Source organism: Cystoisospora suis (genome assembly GCF_002600585.1).
Source record: "Cystoisospora suis strain Wien I chromosome Unknown contig_2609, whole genome shotgun sequence".
Lineage (NCBI taxonomy): Eukaryota > Apicomplexa > Conoidasida > Eucoccidiorida > Sarcocystidae > Cystoisospora > Cystoisospora suis.
Genome location: NW_027155407.1, coordinates 7,432 through 16,977, shown reverse-complemented (window position 1 = coordinate 16,977; position 9,546 = coordinate 7,432). Strand labels below are relative to the sequence as shown.

At 43.1% G+C, this 9,546-nt stretch overlaps 2 protein-coding genes across 2 annotated transcripts; one reads left to right on the top strand and one right to left on the bottom strand.

Annotated features, from left to right (window-relative positions):
• The first annotated feature begins 2 nt into the window (after window positions 1-2).
• CSUI_005392 (ap2 domain transcription factor ap2iii-3) lies at window positions 3-5,906 on the top strand. The gene has a single exon (XM_068065568.1). The coding sequence runs from the start codon at window positions 27-29 to the stop codon at window positions 5,883-5,885; it is 5,859 nt and encodes a 1,952-aa protein (XP_067922459.1). The 5' UTR covers window positions 3-26; the 3' UTR covers window positions 5,886-5,906.
• A 3,060-nt stretch (window positions 5,907-8,966) lies between these two features.
• CSUI_005391 (uncharacterized protein) lies at window positions 8,967-9,532 on the bottom strand. The gene has a single exon (XM_068065567.1). It carries the CDS (start codon window positions 9,378-9,380, stop codon window positions 9,141-9,143), a length of 240 nt encoding a protein of 79 aa, XP_067922458.1. The 5' UTR covers window positions 9,381-9,532; the 3' UTR covers window positions 8,967-9,140.
• Between the last annotated feature and the right edge of the window lie 14 nt (window positions 9,533-9,546).

Genomic DNA, 9,546 nt, shown 5'->3' with positions numbered 1-9,546 from the left:
GAGGAGGAGAAGAAGAAAGAGATCTTATGAAACAGCCACAATATGAAGATTACCATATGAAGAGTAGCAGTAGTACTAGTACTACTACTACTAATACGACTACTCCATATTGCCATCAGCATCTTCTTCCTTCACATTCTATCTCTTCTTCTTCTTTTTCTCATCTTCCTTCTTCTTCTTCTTTCTTCCCTCTCTCTCCTTTTCGACAACAAGAAGAGGAAGAAGATCCTTCTCTTTATCCTCGATCTGATCTCCTTCTCCCCTCTCGTCATCTTTCATCTTCTTCTTCTTATTCGATCAATCCGTCCCCTCCTTCTCCCCCGTCTTACCTTCCATCCGAACAAAGAGAAGAAGGAGAAGAAGCCGATCTATCTTCTTCCTCTTCTTCTTCTCTCTCTGGCATGCGCCCTTCACGAAAGCGTCGAGCGTCTCCTACCGTATCGTGTGCCAGCGACCTCTCCGAAGACCCCCACCGAAACGCAGAGACCCGCGAAGGATTTCCTCGATTTGAGGGAGAAGAACTCGAAGAAAGAGAAAGAAAGTTCACTAGAGGGGGCAAACCCTACGACAACCCGACACCTCTCTTCTCTTCTCCTTCTCCTCTTGCACAGCAACAGTATTCTTACTACTACCTTCTTCATGATCCTTCTCATCTTCCTCCTCCTCCTCCTCCTGTAGCTCATCCTAAGAAGAGTGAGAAAGAGACAGGAGGTGAAAGCAAGAGAAATAATAGTCATCATCCTCGTCGGAGCTATGGCTGTGATATTTATCCCAAGCCCGACGAAGGCACCGGGGAAGAGACGAGGAGAAGTAAAAGTGACGGAATGCTTTTGAGAAACCCTACGTCATCTCTGACAGGGACAGGGGGAGGCTCTTCTTCATCTTCTTCTTCAGCTCTAGCCACGACAGATCGCGAGAATAAAGACTTCCTTTTGGAGTTTCTCGCTTCAAAGCTGGAGCCTGTGAAAGGGGTGCATATGGATCGATTGAGGAAGACCTGGGTAGCCTCCTGGCTTGTGGGAAAGAGAAGAATTACAAGAATCTTCTCCTTCCAGAAGTATGGATTCTTTGGAGCGAGAGAACAAGCGATCAAACAGAGGAGTGATGCTCTTCTGAATCCTTCCTTAGATGACGACCAACTTAAAAAGCTCTATCAAATCATGCCTCATGAACCCATTCTTACCTCCGCCTCTTCTTCTTCTTCTACAGATGCCTTAACGACGATGATGACGGCAACTCACCTCACTTCTTCTTCTTCTTGCTCCATATCTTCTTGTTCTCCTTCTCTTTCTTCTTCTTCTTCTTGCGCGACCGGTCCATTACACCCCCGCCAGGTCTCTCCATCCACTGACGGGACACCTGGAGGTGGAGGAGGAGGAAATTTAGGAGAGAAGAATCAGCCTCTCCCGCTTCCTTCTCTTCCTCTTTCTTCGTCTTATTCGCATTCTCAGCATCTCCAAGGTTCGTCGTCTCTACCCCCTTCTATTTCATCTTCTTCTCCTTGTTGTGCTTCCCCTCAAGATCCCCTCTCTTCCTCTTCCTCTTCTTCTTCTTCATCCTCTCCTGTCTTAGATTCGTCGCAGCATCGACGGCTCTTTGACTATGGACAGAGAACTGTCGATCGTCCTCTTCCTCAGCAGACCCCTCTATCTCTTCTTGATAGACCAGGGGGAGGAGAAGGAGAAGAAGAAGAAAGAGAAGAAGAAGAGAGAAGAGATAGTTATCATCATTCTCTGGCGTCATCCTCGTCCTCCTCCTCCTTTTCTCTTCCCCGTCCATGTTCCAAGGATGACGAGGAATTGCAGAAGCTCGCAGATACCTTACCTTTCGTTGTAGGAGTGACGTATAATAAGGAGAGTCGATGCTGGATAGCTAATCATCGAAAGCCTATGGGGAAGATCGTTCAGAGAAAGCGCTTTCCTATAGATGTGTATGGGTTTCTCGAAGCGAGAAGAGAAGCCTCGGTAATGATGTTTGTATGGAACAAGCAAGGAAGGATCATCGAGCCAGAAGACTACGATCAAGGAGCTACGGAAGTCTTCAATAGCCTTCAGAAACCCCAGACTCCAGAAGATTCCCGCGACTATGTCTATTACCATCCATACTGTACATACACCGAACCTCTCTATGTCATGAAGCCCTTCGATGTAGAGGCATGCGACGAGGCAATGATTTTACTTGCCTTCATCTGCGGGAGCCCGTGGAGAAAGATCTGTAGGGGACAGCAATGTGGAGATGATCCTACACTCTTAGAGGCCGCTTCCACCATTCAGTCAGAGAAACCTCTATGGAGAACAAGAGTGAAAAGAATGATCGATAGCGGATCTCATACAAATACACCTTCCTCGCAGGTCTCTTCCTCTTCTTCTTCTTCCTCTTCTCTGGTCCACCTTCTACCTCATAGCGAGGTTCGAGAAGAAGATAGGCACCTCATTCAGCATGAGAGGGGGGGGGGAGTGACGAGCGAGAGAGGAGAAACGTGTCTCTATGATGCGGGAGAAGGAAGAAGAACAACAAGAAGAAAGAATGAAGAAGAAGAAGAAGAAGAGAATGACGATGGCCATCATGGGGAACAGGGTGAAGAAGAAAGGACGATGATGATTATGAGGGGGGGAGAGGAGAAGAAAGATGAAATGATAAGAAGGGAGAATAGGAATAGTAGTCAGAAGAATAAGAAGAAGGAGGGGAGAGAGCCACTTTCTTCAGATAAAAAGAAGAAGTTGGCGACAACAATAGAGAAGAAGATCTCTAACCCACCTAGTCAACATGTGGGGGAGACTCACTTCCCTTCCCCTTCTGTAGAGAGAGAAGAGAAAGGAGAGAATGCTCCTCATAACTTCTCACCTCATCCTGATCTTGCAAAGAATGGAAAGAAGAAAACTCCTAGTGCGAAAGACCCTAAGATGAAATATCCCAGTCACATACAGACCCAATATGAAGCAAGAGAAGAAGACCCACAAAAGGAAGAAGAAGAAGACGGCGAGGATCTTGAGAAAGACGCTCCTTCATCTCTCTACCTGAAGAGAGAAAAGGTAGGAGCGCAAAACACAAGAAGAGGGGGGGATACCCAAAGTCATTCTCTTCTTCCTCCTCCTCAGCGTCATGATCGTTCCAAGAATAAGACCAGTAGCAAGAGTAAAGCAAGAAGCAAGAAGAGTCGCAAAAAGTCCAAATCGACTTCTTCTTCTTCCTCTTCGTTCTCTTCCTCTCAGCCGTCTATCGAAATGAATCATATGGCTACTCCTCAGGAGAATCTCTATGCAACAGGCCCTGTAAGTGTGAAGAGCGAAGTGTCGGTCCCCTATCATCTCCCTCTTGGGTTTGTTCTTCATCCTAACGAAAGAGAAGAGAGCGATACCCACCGAAACAGAGGAGGGGGGGGGGTTTATCCCAGTCACATGCCTGAGATGCTGCTAGAGACAAGTCGTGCTGATAATAGAGATGGAGAAGGAATGGTGGGCGAAAAGCAAGGGATGAAGAGTAATTGCAACGATCTTCACTTCCTAGGGGGTGAGGGAGGGACTTCAGAAGGAAGGGCGCCTGTGTACCTATCTCCTTCTTCTACTTATGCCTGTAGTAGAAGAAGAAGAAGCGACCAAGAGGAGGAAGACGATGAGAGAAGAGAAGGATATGAAAGAGAGAAAGAACAAGAAGAAGAAGAAGAGAAGATGACGGGGTTGAAGAAGACGACAACAGGAAAGAAGAGAAAGACAGAAGGAAGTCTAGGGGGGGAGAAGAGAATCTCGAGATCTTCTGCTCCTCTTCTTCCGGTTTTACAAGATGAGAATTGTCATCTTCCTCTTTCTCCTCTTAGACAAGATTTCCATTCTTCAACACAAGCACAAGAGCAACAGTTGATTCACCAGGATCATACCATCAATCATTCGGGTGTATATACACCTGACAACTCTCATCATGATGATACACACACCAGTAGTAGTCATAGTACGACTACTACCGCTCCTCCTCCTCCTCTTCCTCAGCAGCATCATCGTCATGGGTATTACGATGAGAAAGGTACTCAACAAAGCCCCCCCCCCACCTTCTTCTTATCTCTTCTAGAGCCCGAGAGATTCTCTTCTTCTTCTTCTGAGTCACCTCAGCATCCCCCCTACTGTCTTCCTTCTCTTTTCTCTTCTTCTTTCTCTCCCCCCCCCACCTCAAACAATCCCTGTGAAGATCATAATAGGAACAATAGTAGTAGTAGTAGTAATAGTGAGAGTCCTCGTAGTAAAGAGAAGATAGATAAGACTTCTTCTATGCCTCCTACTCTTCAGTATTATCTAAGGAATCCTAACGGCCAATCGATCAACGAGAACATAAGCACTTCTTCTTCTTCGTCTTCTTCTTCATCTATGTTACTATCTTCTCCTTATCTTCTCTCTCCTTCTCCCCCTCATCTTTCTTCTTCTTCTTCGTCCTCGCTAAATTATCTCACCCATAACCCTCCTTGTGAGGCCAGTGCGCCACACCCCTTTTTCAGCTATTTCTATCAAGAGAACGGCTTTGCAAATCCGAGGAATCGACCTTATCCAATGCCTTTCTCTTCTTCTTCTTCCTGTCTCTCCGGGTTGACGGGCGTAGGAGAGACAGATCAAGGAAGAGGAGATCGTGTACAGGCAGCAGGAGAAGAAGAAGACCGAGAGAGAAGAGGAGAAGGAGGAGAAGAAGAGAGAGAAGGAGGAAGCAGAAGAGGAAGTGTATCTTCTTCTTCTTCATCATCTAGTGTTAGCTATCCTAATGTTCTTCCATCTTCAGAATTCCTCTACGCAGTGCCACCTTCTCTTCCTCCTCCTCCTCCTCCCAATACCTTACCGGCTGATGATACAAATCCTAATTCTTCCTCTTCTTCTTCTCCATCCTCTTCTTTCCCTGCAACTTCTTCTCCTTCTCTTCCTTCTTCTGCTTCTTTACCTCTCTCATCTTCTTCTCTTCCTTTGCCTTCTTCTTCTTGCGTAGGTCAAGGGGCTTTCCATCCTTTAGGAAATCTCGAGAAGAATTTCCCCCCGCCTTTCTTTCCTGTCTCTCTTCCTCCAGACCAACAGACCCAGCAGTACGAGCCGCACCTCCTCCTACCTCAGGAACAGCAACACCTTCCGCCTTATTATTTCTATCCCCCTCTTACAGATCACCCTGCAAATCGTTTTCCTTTCTCATGTGAACCTCTTCATTCTTCTTCTTCTCTCCCCAGCTCGATCTCTTCCTCCTGTCCTTCCACCTCTGCTAGTAGCGGCATAGCAACGCCTATCCATCCATATCCTCACGATGATGACTCCTCCTTCTCCTCCTACTTCTCAAAGATCTCTTCTTCATCTTCTTCTTCTTTCTCTCCTTCTGCTTCTTCTTCTTCTTGTTCTCTCCCTCCGAGTCTGATATTCCCCAATGCGTCTACTAGTTTTCTACCTACGAAGCCTCCTTATCAAGCAGATTACTTCGCTTTTCATCCTAATCTTCCTCCTTCTCTCTCTTCTTCTTCTTCTCTCCCTCTCTGCCCACAACCTGGGCATCTTGTCTATCAGCTCGCGCAGCAAACAAGCGAAGAAGAAGAAGAAAGAAGAAGAAGGACAGAGGGGGAACGAGAGAGTGTATATACACGAGGAGAAGGAGAGAATCAAGAAGATGAAGACTATAGAAATGAACAAAGCCTAGGGTATAGAATGAAGAAAGAAGTCAAAGAAAAAGAAGAAGGAGAAGAGACAAGAAAGCAGATCAGTCGCCAGGATTCCTTATCATATGACGGAGGAGGAGAAGAAGAGGAGAAGAAGAAAGAAGAAGAAGAAGAGATAAGAAAGCAGATGAAGAAAAGTTCGAGTCCTTATTATCTTGCCTACGAGCACCAGAAAAAGCTTAACGAGGAAGTCGAGACACTTCCTCTCTCATTATAGTCAACATATCCATACCCCCCACCTCACATCGGCCCTATCTCTCTCTCTCCATATATATATAGATATATATAAAGATATATATGCACCCCCCTCCCCCCCTCACACATACATCTCTACTCAGAAAAGACACTCAATGCAATCACATAGATCTAGACATACATACAGATACACTACGTCTACATACAGAGATATACGGAGAGATACATATAGATAGGGAGATGAAAGATAGACAGATGAAAGAAAGATAGATAGATAGGTCTACATGTGGAGGCGTGGAGGTGGGGAGGTATATACCTCCGTACTGCAGACTCTCCATTTCTTTCGAATATGCTAGCCGTCGATTCTGTCCAAGTATCTACTTATCTGCAATCTACTTCACATAAGAGTTGTCGGAAACGTCTATATAGATGTATACATATCTATACAGTGTATATAACTATATGCACATATGTACGATCTCTCTGTATGTATGTATCTACTACTTTCTTATGTATGTGTATGGAGATATCTTGTGACGGAGGTCGAGGGCTCTCCTTTCAATCGTAAAAGTGGTCTTTTTCTTGCGCGTCAAACAGAAGAGAAAAAAGGAGAGGAAAAGAGAGAAGAGAGAAGAAGGAAAGAAGAAAGAGATAACGAAACAAAGGGAGAGATAAGATACCAGGAGGAAGAAGTGCCATGGTAGACTTCCTTCATGAGGAGACTCGTCTCGATATTCATATAGACATGTCTATAGAACACTCTCGATATGTATAAGGGTATGTATGTGTACATATCTATCTATGTATGTTGTATACATAGAGTAGTCCTACTACTAAATCCTTTAGAGGATTGATGGGGTGATTACTTTCTTCTTCTTCTCCATTCTTGTCAGTGTGCTTTTCTTCTCTTCTCTCTCTCTCTCTCGCTATCTCTCTGAAAGCGTCGGTATGAAGGAGGATGAAGATGCGCATACACAGGAGACATATATATCTATACATATACATGCACCCGTCTATAAACACATTTCTATGTATATATATGTCTATGCATATATGTATCTATGTGTGGATGACTTTGTTTCGTTAGCGTAAAAAGTAGACGCGTTTCTTCTCTTCATGTTCGTTATGAAGGTGAAGACGTGGCTTGTCTCGATGTCTATCTCTCTCTATCTTGTCGTTCTATCTAGCTAGCTATGTCTTTCTCTTGTCAGCCTTGTCTACCAAAGTCTTGTCTACCATGTCTATCTCTTCCGAGATAAACTAGCTAGCTAGCTAGCTATCTACCTATCAAGAAAGAGTTCTTTTTTGTCAAGTGGTAAAGAAGAAAGAAAAAAAACGAAGGAAAGAAATCTTCTTCTGTAGAGACAGCAGGTGATAAAGGGATGTGAAGAAGAAGAAGAAAGAAGAAAAGAGGAGGTTGGCTGGAGCGATGAGTTTGTTTCTTCTTAGTGAAAGTTCTGTGAGATAAAAGACTAGAAGAGATTGGAAATCCCCCCTAAAAGAGAGAAAGAGAGAGAGAACACGAGAAAGATAGATAGAGAAGAAGAAAGATGACCTTCTCTCTTTTTCTATGAGGGATATGAAACAACTAACATGTCTTTCTTTCTTTCTTTGTTTTCCTTTCTTTCATTCCTTTCTTTCATTCATTCCTTTCTTTCATTCCTTTCTTTCTTTCTTTCTTTTATTCACTTTTTCCCGAACTTTCTCGATTTTTTGTCATAAACTCTCTCTTTCATTCTTTCTCTCTCTCACTCTTGTCTTTCTTTCTTTCTTTCTTTCTTCTTTAACTTCCTGCCCCACTCGTTTTCTCTCTCTAGTTTATCTTCTATCTATCTATCTGTCTATCTCTCTGTCTTTCACTTCTTTCCTCACTTCACACTTATACATGCATATATGTATACATAGCTATATACATATACATGTATAGCTACATACACATATCTATATAGAGACGCCTCTTAACTCACTATTGCCTACACATCGTCTGCATGCATGTATATATCTATCTATCTATCTATCTCTCTATAGATAGATAGATATATAGATGCATAGATGCCCTAGGGGTGTAGGACGTATAGAGGGGTATATTGTCTGTCAATCGGAAGTGTATTTTAACTCCCGCCTTCTTAGTGAAATAAAAAAAAAAAATTTGAAGAAGGTGAATACCACACATTCTCCCCACTACCATTCATCTTCTTCTTCTTCTTCCTCTTTTTCAATCTTCTTCTTTTTCTCCTCTTCCTTCTTTCTATTGATCTGTCTCTCTCTCTCTCTGTGTATGCCTCTCGATTGTGCTACTCTTTCTTCCCCCTTCTTTTCTTCTTTGCTTTTCTGCACCAAAATTCATTCAGCAACTCGAGCGCTTCTCCCCAAGAAAAGAAAGAAGAAAAAGAACTCGAAAGAAGAAGAATAGGAGCAGGAGGAGTAGTGCGTACCCACCCTTAGTAGTTGGTCATCATTAGAGTGAAAGATCATGAGGAGTCTGTCTCTGTCTCTCTTGTTTCTCTTTCCCGGGCTGAATGAGAAAGAGAGACAAGTAAGAAAGAAAAAGAAAAGAAGAAAAAAGAAATCCTCTTCTTCTTTTGTGTCACTGATAGAAATTCACTTAGCGCGTCCAAAAGAAGAAAGAAAGAAAGAAGAGGGAGGCTCTCTCTCTCTCTAGTTGTTTTCGTGGTATAGGTAGTTCCTTTCTCTTCTCTTCATTCTCTCCTTTTAGAAATATAAACAAATTATCTTTGATCTATCTCTATATCTTCGACCTACGTCGGTATCTTCACGAATCTATCTCTCGTTCTCTCTCTCTGTCTCTCTATCATCTTTTTCTCTCGTTGTCTCTCTCTGTCTCTCTGTCTCCATCTTTCTTTTTCTCCTGCGTCCAATTGTTCTTCTCATGGCGACTCTCTTCACTTCTTTGACTAGTGCCTCCCCTTCACGACTTTCTTCTTTAGCAAGAGTCCTATTACTAGGATAATTATCTCATTCCCATGGTCGTCATCTTCATTGTATTATCTTCTTCACTTTCGTTTTGAAGGAAAACTTTAGGTAAGAAACGTCAGACAAGAATAGGAAATTTCCAAAGAAAAGTCTGAACAAGAGACATGCAGAGACCAATAGATAAATAAAGATAGATACAAAGATAGATACGCTTCAGATAGAGAGATTAAAGATAGATAGATAGAGAGTTGAACAGCCATGTGTGAAGAGTGTATACAGAGTTGTCTATCTTTTTTGTGTAGACTGACGTGTCTATGTATGCATGCATGCAGAAGGTGTACTTCTATACAAGGAGTAGGAGTAGTAGTAGTGCTAATGATGGCGCCGTCTTTCTTTCTTTTGTCTTCTCTAAAGTTGAGAGACAGAGAAACAACACACAGAGAGAGAGAAGAAAACAAGCAGAGAAGAAATATCTGTCCGACACTAAATGAAGAAGATAAACTCCAAAGAAAAAGGAAACACGAAGTGAAGGAACACAACGAAGAAGAAGAGAACAATTCAGAAGGAGAGAAGAAGAAGACATCCGCGTCGTCCAATCGAATGAAAGAAAAAGACAACTAATGCAACGGGAGTGTCGCAGCCACTCAAGCCTCTCTTCTTTTTCTTCTTTTCTTCTTCTTCTTTTCTATCTCTGTTTCTTATTCATCTGCCGGGCTCTCTCTCTCTCTCTTATTCACATGAAAGAAAGA

Excerpts from the sequence above, each read along its gene's own strand:
- CSUI_005392 (XM_068065568.1), top strand. The coding sequence starts at position 27 with ATGAAACAGCCACAATATGAAGATTACCATATGAAGAGTAGCAGTAGT.
- CSUI_005391 (XM_068065567.1), bottom strand. The coding sequence starts at position 9,380 with ATGTCTTCTTCTTCTCTCCTTCTGAATTGTTCTCTTCTTCTTCGTTGT.